At 40.6% G+C, this 15,055-nt stretch overlaps 1 protein-coding gene across 2 annotated transcripts in view; it reads left to right on the top strand.

Moving 5' to 3' along the window:
- Positions 1-14,164, top strand: part of LOC103133555 (methylated-DNA--protein-cysteine methyltransferase) — a 26,697-nt gene extending 12,533 nt beyond the window's left edge. For both annotated transcript variants that reach the window (XM_007545336.2, XM_016667969.1), the window contains exons 3-5: positions 4,160-4,320; positions 9,999-10,138; positions 13,298-14,164. In XM_007545336.2, the coding sequence (XP_007545398.1) occupies positions 4,160-4,320; positions 9,999-10,138; positions 13,298-13,426 (430 nt within the window). In that variant the 3' untranslated portion in view covers positions 13,427-14,164. The remainder of the gene's footprint in view (positions 1-4,159; positions 4,321-9,998; positions 10,139-13,297) is intronic.
- Positions 14,165-15,055: the final 891 nt, after the last annotated feature.

Genomic DNA, 15,055 nt, shown 5'->3' with positions numbered 1-15,055 from the left:
TGGTTAATACATTTGATTTCCATTGATGATTTTTGTGTGATTTTGTTGTCAGCACATTCAACTTTCTACAGAACAAAGTATTCAATGAGAATATTTCATTCATTCAGATCTACGATGTGTTATTTGAGTATTCCCTTTATTTTTTTGAGCAGTGTATATATAGTAAGTTTGACTTAAAACTTACTAATTTTAACAGGTGCTGTTACATAAAAACAATATCTTAGTAAATATCAAATATAATAAATATGTGTCATTATTTTGTGATATTGCGATATCAAGATAATTTTACTCAAAGGTATCGTACAGTAAGAATCTCAATTCCATGCATGTATACCTTCACTACTTAAGCAAAACAAGGACAAAGTTTGTATTTCTTACTTTATTTCAGAAAATAATGCCAAATTTCATGTAAAAGGCTCGGTAATGTGCCAGTCTGGCCTCTTTAAAGACCATATGACGAGGGTTGACTTGTGATGCACTGAAGCGTCTGGAAATGTTGCAGGAGCTCCATCTTCCACAGCCCATATGCTCTTTAAAAACAATCCCCCGTTGCACCGGGAGGTGACAGACTTCAGCTCCACTGATGTTGTTCCTTTTTCACTTATTTATTTATATTTGCTGTTGTTTACCAACTGTAACATGTCCTGCATTGCATTAAGTTTTACCACTGTCAACGTTGTGTCGCTGAGGCAACTTTTAAAGCGAAAGGCGGAGAGGAAAAATTAGCTACGGTGACAAGTCTGAAGCGCAAGCAGAGGAGGGGGGTCAAAGGTGGCAAGCCTTAAGCAAAGGTGCACCAGCCTTTGTCCGGTAGATTGTAAGGGCCTGCGGGTCCAACAGGAACATTTCCACACACAATATCCCCGAGCTGTCAGTGTGCAGCGTCTGGAACATCCTCTCAGAGAGAAAGAGGAGATGTGGAGGGGTAGAGGAGGAGGTAGAGGTGGGAGGATGCGAGTTGGTGGTGGTGGGGTAGAAAGGGAACGGTGGCCTGGAGATCCTAGCCGAGAGAAAGTAGGCGGGGGGGGGATGAGGGTTGGTGTTGGGGAGCCAAAAGAGCTGGTGTGGGAGGATAGAGAAATAGAGAGGGGGCGAAATGAGGAGGGAGAGCTGGGGGGGGGAGGTTAAGAGGAAGGGAAGGGATAGAAAGGAGAGACAATGACAAGTAGGGGCTGGCTGGGCACTCACCCATGCCGACAGAGATTGCCATGAGCCATGGCCATTGTTTGAGCGGGTCTCAGCGCAGAGCCCGCTGGTGGGTTTCCGAGTTCTCCACCGCTCGGCTATAAACTGCTGCGAGGTTTATTTAGAAATGAGAGTATTTACACCTTTTACTGTATTTACACCCACTGTTAAACGGCACCCAGGAGATTTCCATCACACAGCCACAAACTAGCAGGCAGAGCGGCCCTCTGAAAACTGACCTGCTCAGTCATAACACTCCAGTAAACCTCGGCTTCACATGTCCAATATAAAATGCTGCTCAAACTGTGACCTGCAGAAGTGTAAAAACACTTTAGGGCCACGTTGTTACGGCAGGCGGGAGGGAGACAGCCTGTGTGTTTAACAAAGTAAATGTCTATTATTAATACCGTACAGGATAAGCCAATTTAAAAAAAAAAGGGGGGCACTTAAATGGCGATATTATTTATTTATAAGTCCTGTACACCAGTTAATGGAATTGGCGGCCTGCTTTAGAATCCGCAACACAGCTTGAGGTCCACTTTGGAGTAATGCACATGCTAAGAGAGGACCTTCCCAATAGGGTCTTTAAGTGTCAAATATGGGTCAGCCTGCTTGCCTTGACCTGGGGGGTGGTCAGCAGCAGAGAGAAACTCAGCTGTTAAGTGATGCCAACTCAACCATCGGCAAATTCCTCCAAGCATCTACTCATGCTAAGATGCACGTCCAAGTGCAGTGCCGTACTGGCCAGCTCCGGTTTGTCCAAAAAGAAAAAATAAATAAATCCATTTATTCTTGTCATGAACTCTAAACAAAGCCCAAGCAGAGTTGAAACGGTTGTTAAGGCTTCTAACTTTTCCTGACTATTTCTAAAACTCCCCTTTTTTGTTGTAGTTATTTTTGAAAAACTATCTGTACTGCTTCACACTCTGCCCCTTGTGATTCCTCTTTCACTTTGTGCAACACACATACACACACTCTAAATCTGTTGTGAGAAATTTCTGGACTTCTTCATGTTTTGTTCCACTTTTTTTTTTTTTCTTTTGCTTGCTGCTGCAGTTTTACCTGCTGCTTTTACAGTGGGTAAACCTATAAGTGTTAAATGCCTTACAAAAATATTAATGCCATTGTCATTTATTGAACAAAGTAGTGCAGATTTACACAGTGGAAAATGAAAGAATTCTTTTTTTTTTTTTCCCCAAGTCATACCACTCATTCTCAATTACAAACAATATTTCTGCATCATTGTTGAGTTTAAAATTAATTGACTGACAAGAGCACCTTCTCTTGCATCCTTACTGTGTCCCCTGCAAGGAAATTTCAGAAAATTGGAATATTTAATCCCATTACCTTTTTGTAATTCAATTCTTTTTCTTAACCCCATATTTCTGCCTATTACGTATAAAAAAAATGTTTTTTATTGGTCTCATATAATATCCAAAGCCTAAATGTCATGTTCTAATTAGTTGTAAGTGGAAAATTATAATTAACAAAACTATGGGTTTGAAAACATCAGTCTGTGTGTAATTAATCTATACCTCGTGTTTACTCACTGAATTGACTTTCTGAAATAATTAAACTTTTCAATAAATACAGTGAACCCCAGATATTCGCAAAGGTTAAGGACCATAATCACTTGTGAATGGTTAAAATCTGTGATTACTTGAGACCCTCAAAAACGCTTATAACTGCCTATTTTCATCGTTTAAATAAACTCTAATATGCATAAACTCTCTCAGTGTAAATCATCTTGGCAGTACAACAGAAAATAATATCTACACTCTTCCTTACTTCTGTTCTTGAGGGCACAGCCAATCAGAAAAGCACAGCTAATGGATTGGCTGTTTAGCAAGCACCAGCCAATGGCTTATCAAGTAGCAATGTGTCCAGTTATTTGAGCTTTACCTTTTCTTTAGAATATTTTAGATATGCATTATGCACTAATATATCTATAGTCACCTTAACTCTATTCCAATATTCTAACCCTTCCACCTTATTTAGCTGAAAATAAGTTGTAAAATAAGACTCCAACTTATGTACAGTGAATAAGTTGGACATCTTATTCGCTGAACATCTGTGTTTAGGTGGGGCTCCACTGCATTCTGATTTATTGAGATGCCCTTGAGACACAAACAGGAAATATTATAGCTGTGTTCAGCTGTGTTTTTCTTCCCACCATTCTTTTATAAAAACAGATGTGTGTAGCATACGCGTTGTAATTGTCCAGTCAACAGATTCTCTCACCTGGGCGATGGATTACTGCAGCTCCTCCAGAGTTACAGTGGAAATCGTGGCTGCTTCTTTAAATAATCTTCATTTCACCCAGACTGTCAGTTTATGTGATCGCCACGTTTTGATGGATTTAACAGAGCTGTTTAAAGATGTTGAAAGCTTGGGATTTGTTTTCTAACTTTATTGCTGACCTATCTGATGTGTCCCTTTGTCTTCATTATTCTGCTTATTCATCAATTCATCAGAGCACAACTGTGATTAAGCTACACACAACTGGACTCCATTACTGATTAGGCGACTGCTGAAGGAAATTGGTTACTCTGGTTTTTCGTGCAGGGTGTCATATCCAAGGAGGAATTGATTCAAATTCACACCACACTTTTCAGATTTGTATCTGTAATAAAAAATGTAAACCTCACAGGTATATACTACTATGCTACTGTGTGCTCACCTCTCATGTAAAATCCAAATAAAACACACAAGAGGTTTGTTATTGTAATGTGACAAAAAGTTCACGTGGTGTTAGTACTTCCTTGGCAGTGTACAACTTTAGATTTTAGGCACGTCTCAATTAACAGCTTAAGTTTTATTCTGCATATAATGCCATCTTCCATCTGTGTCGTACGTTACTGCACTCCTGTGACTTTTTTTTTTTTTTAGCACCGTTCAAGCAAAAGCTGGGGTGGTATGATTGCTCCTCTGATCCCCATCTTACTTCCCTTGTCCTGCCTTACATCCCTCCCAGGAGCAACGAGGCCCCCCTGAGCTGCGTGGTCACCGATAGCCCAGCAGAAACGAGCCCCGAGATGCAGCGCTGCGTTGAATGGCTCCAGGCGTACTTCACCGAGCCGCAGACCGCTGGGAGTCTCCCGCTCCCTGCCTTTCACCACCCCGCCCTGCAAGGAGGTCTGTCATGGATAAATATTTGCAGAGCCGTGACTGGGATCAGGCTTTCACTCTTAATTGTCAGTTACATCACTTACACTCACTGGCTCACTGTGTTATAATGAAGTATTTTATGGCTGAGAGGGAGAGTGGAGGAAAGTGGGTGGTGTGTGTGTGTGTGCGCGTGTGGGTGTGTGTGAGCGGTGGAGAGAGAACAGAACACAGAGCTGTAACTTGGTTCAGTAATCTGTGGCAGCTCTTACCACGCGTGTTAGTCTTGGCAAGCTTTTTCATGATTCTTGGCACATTCTTTGAAACTGATCGAATTCCACTCTTGACATTTTCAGACAGGAAGCTTTCTTTTCTTTTTCTTTCTCTGTCTTTTTTTTTTTTCTTTTAGATGAGAACATGTGAATGGTGGTAAAGTTTGAATGAGCTTATTGTTGGCCTGATCAGTCACTTAGGGTGTGTAAAATGAAAGCGGCCCAGAAAACTGGACAATTAGTGTTCTTGTAGTGGGAAGTTGTGCTTGTGGAGTTCTTGATAGAGAAGCTGAAGGACAAAAATGAAGAATGAATTATCTCTGGTGCTTTTCAAGACAATGATTTTGTTGCCTAACAAACTTTTAAAATCTGTGCATTCAGATATTTCACTTACTTCACTTACTTTGAGCCACTTTAACACATGAATATGCATTGATTTAAACCTCTCCATTGTATCTAACATATGTTTTGGGTCATTGTCTAGCTTACAGCCTCCAATAGGTTTTATTGCATTACTCTTCTTGTTTATGAAAAGCCTGTCACAGCATGATGCTGCCACTGCAAGGATTTACAGTTGATGTGCACTGTTAGTTTTTCACCATACATAGTATTTTACATTTACAGTTATTGTTCCTTCAGTGAGTAGTTGTGTTTGCAAATCAAATTAAGTGACAGAAAAGATGAATATCAGAATTTTTTTTGTTTTGAAGACACATTAATTTTGTCACATGACAAACCTAAATGTAGACATCAAATAAAAAAGTCAGTGCTGTTTCCACAACAACTAAGAATCTTTTTTAATGTTATTTTACTGAGGCGCTTATTATATTTTAACTTAAGGCTTTTCAGATCAGCTCACTCAGCCCCACATGCACACATACATGGAGAAGAAAAACCCTAATATATGCATTTAACAATTGTGGCTCCCTTCCCCTGCAATCAGGCCTTAGTTGCTCTCTAATTTCATGCAGATTTGCGGTGCTTGAGTGATGGCATTTTCAATGAGCAGGTACTCCGTCGAGACCCTGTATACAGCTATGAGTCCCACGCTCCCGCAAAGGCAATGCAGAAAATACATCAGGACCAATTACGATATCAACTTTCAGTGTGATTCCCTTCGCCACCAAGTGCTTGTGTACCAGCCCCGGGCTCTTTCAAATCGCATCTCATCTGAAAGTCTTTGGGGTTTTAATTAAATTTCAGGATAGATGGAATTCTTCATTAGTACCTGATCTGAATAGGTGATTGTGCCGTGTTGCACCTCTTCCCCCCACGTCCCCCCCTGCTCGTCTTTTGTTTTGGGGCTCCGTAAAATACAAGGTTTAGTCTCTCAGTAGTCAGAACCAGAGGCCAAACTAGTGGAAAAATGTTAAATGTGTGCATCAGGAGTATTTGTCTTTTGAGGGTAAAGAAAAAAAAAATACACACATATATATAGTTTTTTTGTGTGTGCAAAAAAATTTATGAATTGATTTTGCCTTTATGGAGCATAAATTTCTCCTTTAACAAGTCATGCTGTTGCCACCAGTATCCAAGAAAGAAAGGGGTATAAAAAAAAAAACAAGTATAATCAGGTCATTACAATCTGTGACAACCAACTTTTGTTTGCTCAGTTATCTTTGGGGAGAACCTGAACGCGACAGCGCTCTCGCAGCACTTGTCATGTAATATTGAGTTGTGACCTTCACTTGAAGTGTTGCCATGTTTATTTACACATTTCTGACAAAACAAGCCACTTTTCATATTAGCTGTCACGGCATACCTGAGAAACAGAGGTGACATGAAAGGAGATTCAAGGCGCAGTTCCCTATATCGTCTGACTGTCACGCACAACATCACACGGAAGTTTGGCCAACAGGGGTAAAGGAATGGTGAGAGCATGCGCGTGTTACACTCAGTTAGCTACAGCGTGTGTGTGTGTGTGTGTGTGTGTGTGCTCGCATTTGCTCCCTCAGAAAACCACAGACGTCTACGTGGGTTCTTAAAATGATGCATATTCTTATCTCATTAATTATACATCCATATGTAACAGACGAGAGGATCTTAGTCTCGGTAAGCGGCACGGGGAATGTACTGGGAGGGGGGCCAGGCAGAGGGGAGGCGGGGGGTGGGGGGGAAGGGCGCTCTTCAAAGCCCAAATGACTGTGTTCCTGCAGGAGCCTGAACCTCCCCCTGTGCACAGCGCAGGGCGAGATGAGACACTCACCAGGACTCGCCCCTGTGATGTGGAGAGGAATTAGGGAAATGAACGTTTTCAGAATATCGAATAATCAGAGAATCATCAGCACCCCGTCAGCCTTCAAAAGTATGGATCCCTTAAGACTCAAGAGACACTTTGACTGGGAGTCAAAGTCTTCCCTCCCATTAGACACAAAGGATAATGAGGTAGCTGCGTTTCCACTATTGTCTTTTTGCTCTCTCACAAGCATGTAAGAGGTGACTGTCAGCTGGAGGTCGTCTCTCCAAATCTGTCATTAGCGGGGCTGATGGAAATCAGTTTACAGCTTTCTATTTTTCCTCCTCAAGATTGCTCTCGTATACAAAATTATGAGCAAATCAATCATATATGTCAATATCCTCATAATCACTAGATGCGTTCGATTTTTCTCCGAGTAAATCTGTCTCTGCCTCCACAGCAGCCCCATCACCTGGCCTCACTGCAGGTAATGACCTGTGACATGATTATGGGCCGCGTGTAAACATGTAAGTGGTTTCCCTCAAGTTTTATTTAAACAATTGACATCACTGCACTCTGATCTAAAGAGGGTCCTGACCTCAGACACACCGTATTAGGCTCTTTATGAAGTATGGGGCTGGGGGACCGCTCTCTGAATCACTGCTGGTCACCTTGGGCGACCTGCATGAAGTGTCTGTCACAAACACTGATGAGGGCAAAGTTCTTTAACCTCTATATCTGCAGATGAAAGAACAGACACTTGTTTTCCAGCCTTACCTGCTCTGAGAAACAGGATTCGTGCAGAAGTGTTAGGTGCAGAGATGGACCGGTCAGGCTTTTCTTGGCTTGATGCGCATTCCCTCTTTTCTGCGAGGTCTGAGCCGCCAGTTTCAATGTTATTTTAATCCTAGAAATATTTCAAATAAAATTTCTCAGAGTAACTCTGAAGCAAACTGAAAAAAGAAAAAAAAAAAAAAGAATTGTAAGATTATACATGTTTTTGCATCAAAGTAAAAAATACTGTAACCTTGATGTTTGGCTAAACTCTGAACAAAGTGTGTCAAAGCACATGTTGTGCTTTGACACACATCACAATAAAACGAAACAATAATTAAACAAAATATTTTATCACATTCCACAGCTTCTCCAAAGTAAAAAAAAAAAAGAAAAATCCAGATCCATTTCAAAACTGGAATGTCGTGGAATTTTGTTGAATGTGTGGAAATAATTTTACAAGCATGAGTTTCTCTAACCTTTCCAATGATGTTGCATTGAAACAACAGTGATGGAGAGACTGTGTTGATCACAGAAGCTTTTTTATTTGTCTGGATCTGACACTTTATACATTTTCCAAAACTGTCACATACATGTCAGATCTTTTGTGATTGCATTGCAAAATGAATTTGGTGGGGAAAAAAATAAAAGTCCTTTAAATTTAAGACCCATTACTAGCTCCTTTTTTTAGAGGGAACTGTATATTTACATCTTGCTTAAAAGCAAGGATTTTCAAAGTAGTTAACAATACCAATCAATAAGAAAGTTTGGGGAGGTGATTTAGTTATGTAGCCAAAGTTTAAAAGCAGAGTTTTAGTTGACAATGCCATGTTAAACTTCCTCTTTAACAAATCAAAAATCAGTTGTGAGTAGGATATTTCTCATAATACATGTGGGTTCTTAAATCGAAATCACAGTGGTCTTAAAAAGCCTTAAAATGAACTTTCTTAAACTTGTTGAAACCACACTTTAAGCGCGTTGTAACTTGTTTCCAGGGCGACACAGACCTTGTTTTTTTTTGCCCGAAAAGTTTGCGTCAGCAGGGATTTGTCGTCACCTCATTCTGGGCAGACATTCGTCTATCCATCAGTGACAAAGCGATATCAGTATTCACCGCAGACATCACGAGGCCAAATCTGAGCTACAGGAGGGAGAGTGAAAAGCATAAAAAGGCAAAAATTTTTTTTTTTTTTTTTTTAGGGGGTGTATCTTATCTCCTCACAACATTAAGGCTGTCTGCGTAAGAGCCCGTCATCTCGTTGACAGCGTGATTATTACCTGAAAAATTATTAAACAGTACCTACGGGCCTTGTTCAAGACAAAGAACTCACATGGGTGTGCATCAATCAAACGTATCCCCTTTAGGTTTTACACTTATTCCCCCCAGTTTAGGCAAATTGCCTTGTTCGCGTGGCTTTGTGTAGCAGAGAGTGACTATAAGGTAGCAAGGGAGCCTGGGGAGCAAAGGATGTTCGCTCTGTAGAAGAGAGACAGGGGTGTGACATGTTTTCACACAATGCCAATTTAGAGGGATTTCACATAGATCAGTTGTCATGTGCTCTCTTAGACCATATAAATGAGAGAGAATGGGAGATCACTAATTGAATTTTCATGGCGGCGTACATGTGTATACTAGACGAATTTCACCCAGTCTTGATAACGAGACTATTGTTCCCCCTTCTTGTCCTGTGTGCAAAAAGGAAAAAAAAAAAGAGAAAAGTGTTTTTCCACTCGCTACACAAGCTGAGTGCATCGGTGTCTCAAGCGTTCGAGACGCTTCAAATACTTTTCCCTTTTCTTCAGCAATCGGAGCTAGACAAACATGCCTCTCAGTCGCTGCCCGGTAATACAGAAAAAAAAAAAAAAAAGATAATACTGCTGCTAAAGTGCTAATGAAATCAAAGCCGGTAATATGGTCGGTTAAGCTGCGCATGATTTGAGGAATTCCGCCATTTAAGTGAAGATGATATAATGAATCTACTCTGAATAGAAAGCAATTAAAAGGACAAATTGGTCTGATTAACCTCAAAGTCATCCCACTGCCACAAATGGTTTTTGCAACATTCAAATTATTATTATTAAAAATCTGGAGCAGATTTGCAGTCTTTTTGGCCCCTCTTAATCCTTTTAAATGAAGGAGCGAACTTTTTTAATTTTAGCTGTGACCTTTCCGAAGCATAACCTAGATTTTTCTGCCATAGGAATAATTTTCTCACGTCTGCTTGTGTAGCATGTTAATACTGGTTCTAAGGTCAAAGAGGGGAGACTTCTTCGTATTTAGTTTTTAATGAGTAAGGAATAAAGAGAGACAGACATCCCCGTATACAGCAAGTGTTTTAATCGGGCATATTCACACTTTCTGTTTTGATTAAAAAGAGTTCGGTCGGCGTGCGACGCTTCCTCGTGTTATCAAATCTCCGCCAGATTTAATCTCACCTTCTCTTTTCTCTTTCTTTTCTCCCCTGTCCCTCTGCCGCGTGGCGAAGATGCCTTCACCAGCCGCGTGCTGCAAGTACTTCTGAGGGACGTGAAGTTTGGAGAGACGGTCTCGTATAAGCGCCTCGCCGAGATGGCGGGAAACCCCAGAGCGGTGCGGGCGGTGGGAGGGGCCATGAGGAGGAACCCGGTGAGTGTGGATGACATTGATTGACAGGCTTCCATCATTACTTAATTTATTCAAGCCAAAAGGGACAAAAATTGTTTGTTTTTTTTATCATGAAGCTATCTATTGTGAACAGAATGAATAATAATTATATTTAAAAAATGGTTTGTTAATTATTTCTTAAAAATTTACAGAAGGTTAAACATAGAAGTTTGCAGCTATTTAAAATGAAATATTAATAATTAAAGAAACCCAGATTTAATAATATATTTTTTGACATAGAAATTTTCCAGGAAAGATTATGCTGAAAATTTCCCTTTAGACATAAAAAAATGAAGAGCTAAAGTTATTAAGTCCATATTTAAGGCGCCATTTACAGGTAAAAAATGAAGAAAAAAAAATACAGGAGTTAAATCATTCTTATTATGTGTGATCCACATTGTTAACAGCAGATATGGAAGTTGTCTAATTTTATTTAAAATACTGTACAACAAACCCATTTCTTATTGTTTTTACAAAACACCTTTAAATTATTACTTTTATTAGATGTAAGCACAAGTATAGATTTAAAATCTATGCTAAATACTGAGTTTAGTATTGTCTTTAATGGACTTTACTGCAGAGTAACATTGAAAATAATGGTCAATTAGACATGGCGCTCATAAATGGAGCTTTCCAAAGGGTGATTAGCAGAGCTCCTTTCAATTCCACATGACGACTTTTCATGTTTTTGGTTTTTTTTATGACTAAAAATATTTACAAACAGGCAAATTTGTTTTTTTATGGTACACAAGGACAACGTGTACTAGCTGACCTTCCTTCAGAAAACAGTAACAGGTGGGGGAGGAGCAGCGTATTAGTCTATGCAGCTGGAAAGAACTCTGGTCACTCCAGCAGTTTCTCTGGCATCCCATCAAAAAGGCTTTTAACCAGAGGAGCGGTACAATTGACAATTTCTGCATTTTTGAGACTTTGAAACCTCAACCGGGCCTGAGCTGAACACTAACTGGTTCTCAGACCCATTGTTGTTGTTTCAGCTGTCTGCTGAGATGCCATTTACTCAAAAGCAGTTGTGTAAAAGTTTTCCACAATCCAGGATATTGAATCTTAAACCGTGGGTGAGTTCCATCATATGCAATCGGCACCTCCCGCCGAGAGCGGCCGAGGAGTAAAACTACCTACAGCACGGTGTTTTTATTTTTTATTTATTTTTTAAGCCCACACCTTTTTGTTCCTGCTCTCTCCTGTCGGTATCGTTCACCGCAAATCTCCGATTCTTGTAGGAAACCTGGTCTGCATCGTTTTACCCACAAATCCACTGTGTACAAAATGAAAGGCCAGAGGGCAAGTGGTGTGTCTTCTTTTGATCAGACCCTTTGATCAAAGCCTGTTTAACTCTGCCCATGTAGTGCTGTGGGCACCACCGGTGTGCTCGGTGAAGGCAGAGAGCACTTCTTATGTTATCTCCTTATATGTTCCATAAAACTCCACGTTGAAAAATTGCGTTGATGCTCCGTTTTTCCGCCCGCTGCGGTTTGGAATTTAAATTTGCAGAAAGAAAAATTAAAACTCTGCAGTTTCTCCTAGCAGAATTAGGGGTAAAATCGCACAGTTTGGCTCTTGATGTGCCGCATTAAATTCTCTATATACTTTACGCTTTTCAGTAGCCAGTGGCAATACTGGTATATAGCTGTATAATAGTGCTCAGCCTCATGTTTTACAGACATTTCTTCCCTTTCGCCAGGGAGGCTGGGAGCCTGAGCCCTTAGCTCCTGATTCAGATCCAGAGTCAGATTGTCAGTGTCAATTACTTGTCAGTAGCACTGCTCCACTCGGGCTTCAGCTGTGAAAAGCTCAGTGTGCTCAATCGATCCTCGCCTCTCTGTGGCACTTCTTCACCAGGATTTGAGTATTGATAAGCCTGGCGTAGTGCTCTTTTTCCCCCCTATGTGAAGAGGCAGATCCGAAGGCCTTGAGGGTACCCCGCTCTCCCTCCAAACCCGGGGAACAGTATTGATCCGAATACGCGAGCAGTATTTCTCTGTCTGCAAGGTTAATCTGGGGGCTCAGAAAGTTTTATTGCTGTTGATATGGAAGAGGGCTTAATGATGGATTTTAACCGAAACACACACTGCTTGTCCAACTTTTCGTATGAAGGGAGCGAGAGTGGAACCATCCACTCGGCGCACAGCTCTGTTAAATTAGAGGGGATGCAGCCAGAGTGCAGCGGTGGTTTGGGATTTTTTTTTGCTTTGTTTTTTTTTTTTTTTTTCCTGTTCGTGCAGCTCGAACAAAACGAGGACATCATTTAGAATATTTTAGAAAAAGAGGCGATTCCAGCGGTTCGCTCCGACGATTACCGCTTTTCTTGTTCCGAATCCACAATGATCGAAGTGTTTTAGGCTTGCTTGTTTAATCTTTCTCCAGCCATTTAGTTTACAAAGAACTCGGGACCCCCCTGGCAGTCGTCTGCAACAAGAGTAAACGCTTCACTGACTTCCTCTTTTTAATGATCACAGGGTTATCAGATCTTAATGTTGACACCCTCTCGATTGAATATTCATCCTGCTGGTGTTTTTGCCCATTAATTTTTGATTGCTTCTTTGCTTTTCACTATTAAAGAGTAAAAAAAAAAAAAAAAAAAAAACATTTATACCCTAAGACTGAGCCATCATCCTGAATGTGGATTCGCACAGGATCAAACCAAACGGTTGTGGTGTGGCACTTTGTTTTTTTTTATGCAGCCAGAGAACATGAAAAGTGCAAAATGACTCAGGAAGGTGTAGTTCATATCCTCTGCACGTCGAGTGCTATTAAGTCACACGTTCTTGAATTTATCATGCGCACCTGCTATCAAAAATTTTTAATTATTGATTTGCCGTGACTATAAATGCTAAAACTGTGACCGAAAACCTGCAATCTGTGGTTATCTGCTCTTTTCTCTTTAATATTTACCTTTGATTTCCTAGATAAAAAAAAAAAATGTATCTATGCAACTTCTTTTTGTTTGTAAATCAAACTAAAAAAATTAAATAAAATTACTGATTAAAGAAAATCAACATCCAGCTGTGAAAAGTTACTCTGACATGAGGAAGTGTTGTGAAATTTATGAGAAAAACAAAACAAAACAAAACACTTCTATTCCCTCGGAGCGTCACACTTCTCCCTGCCCGTCTGTGCCAGGTTCCTCTCCTCATTCCTTGTCACCGAGTCATTTCCAGCTCTGGACAGAGTGGGCCGTACATGAGCGGCAGGGGCGACCATCTCAAACAATGGCTGCTCACCCATGAGAGGCAGAGAGGGGAAGGCTGAAGCATGACAGAGCCCGACTGTCCTTCATTCATTGCGCGCACACACACACACACACACACACACACACACACACACACACACACACAGCACACGCACATGGTTGTTTTCTTTTTCTTTTTTTTTTAAACACAAAACAAGGCTATAAAGTTAGGCATCTTGGCACAAACCGTGGAACAACTGGAATTACTTGGAAACACTCACTATAGTTCTTTCTTTTTTATTTTTTTTTATCTAAGAATAGAGATGCTGCATTGTTAATGCGATACAGAATTGTTGCAGAATTAGATTGTTGCAAAAAATAACTTAAACAGAGAACAGTAGGAATTACAAACATATGCTCCCGTGGGTCCTCGTTGCGTTTGCCAGATAGTGCTGGAATGGTTTTTCTAAAGCATTATTATTCCCTTAAAAATATGTCTCTTGCATTGTTGTTGTTGTTGTTGTTGTTTTTTTTTTGTTTTTTTTTTCTCTTCCTTAGCAGAATTACTCTTTGTACCTCTCGTCGGTTTTTTAATTTCCTGCCAAGTGAATGCTTTGTTCGACATCCAGTGATAAAGGCTCCGAATTTTATGGCTACAAAGCTTTGTAGTGAAGCATTTGTTTTGTCTTCATTTAGATCTCATTGTTTGCTCTCGCCTTATAATCCACCTAGAGTGGAGAAGATGTCTCATGTGTTATATATACTGTACTCTTCCTCCGTTTCGACATGTTTAAATAAACACATTTCAAAACGACAAATCTGCTCTTTTCATCAGTTCCACTTTGTTTAATTTCAGCGCTGGTCTCTCATAAACTGCTCTCGGTTCGGCTCGTTTTTAATTATGCCGCGTGTCTGTTCTTCCCGCGCTGTCTGACTTGTCAGAGCTCCTTCTTTTATTTCTGAGTGGGCTTTTCCATTAGAGGGCAGTACAGAACGGGGAAACAGAAAATCAACATTTCAACCTTGAATTCATCCAGCGCATTTAATCTGTAATTTAAATGTTTATGTGTTATTTTATTATCATCACAACCCCGTTTAATCCCTGCGGGATAAATTATTATTTCTTTCTGGGAAAAAAAAAACAAAACAAAAAAAAAAACAAAACAGAGAGAGCATGCGGTGATGCGCGTGTTTAGAGAAAACAGTCGTTTTAACTGAATGTGCCTTGAACTTTTACTTTCTGCGTTTTTCTTTTTTCTCTCCCATTGATCCGTTGTTACAGTTACAGTTTGAATTCCTGATTCACCTCACTGTCCTCTGCTCCAAAGTGACCCTAACTCGCTCATAGTTATTCCTCTTCTCTTCAGCCCAGGTAGCCTAATAATCCACCCTCCAAAAATAACCCCGGCTCTAACCTTTACAGAACCAATTCGAGTGGACCCGCCTGCTGAATATATTTGAACTTTTGCTGCATTTTTGAATCTTCTTATCCGCCCCGGCTCCGCGCGGCTGTCTCTCTCACCGCAGCTCGCCGGACTCAGTTATTCTGCCATTGGAGCAGCATCGCAGCGTAAATGTTGAGGCAGCAGACAGGCAGATGAAGAATGAGACTCAGTCTGTGGTTTCACAGAGGGCTAATGATGCCTGTGGTGACTACAGGCTACAGTCAGCCCCCTAACGAAGGGAGCTGTGACACAGCCACAAGGGGT

The sequence above is a fragment of the Poecilia formosa genome, unplaced genomic scaffold (assembly GCF_000485575.1).
Source record: "Poecilia formosa unplaced genomic scaffold, Poecilia_formosa-5.1.2 Scaffold12, whole genome shotgun sequence".
Lineage (NCBI taxonomy): Eukaryota > Metazoa > Chordata > Actinopteri > Cyprinodontiformes > Poeciliidae > Poecilia > Poecilia formosa.
Note: the sequence above shows the minus strand (reverse complement) of the source record. Positions and strands in the feature narration are given on the sequence as shown.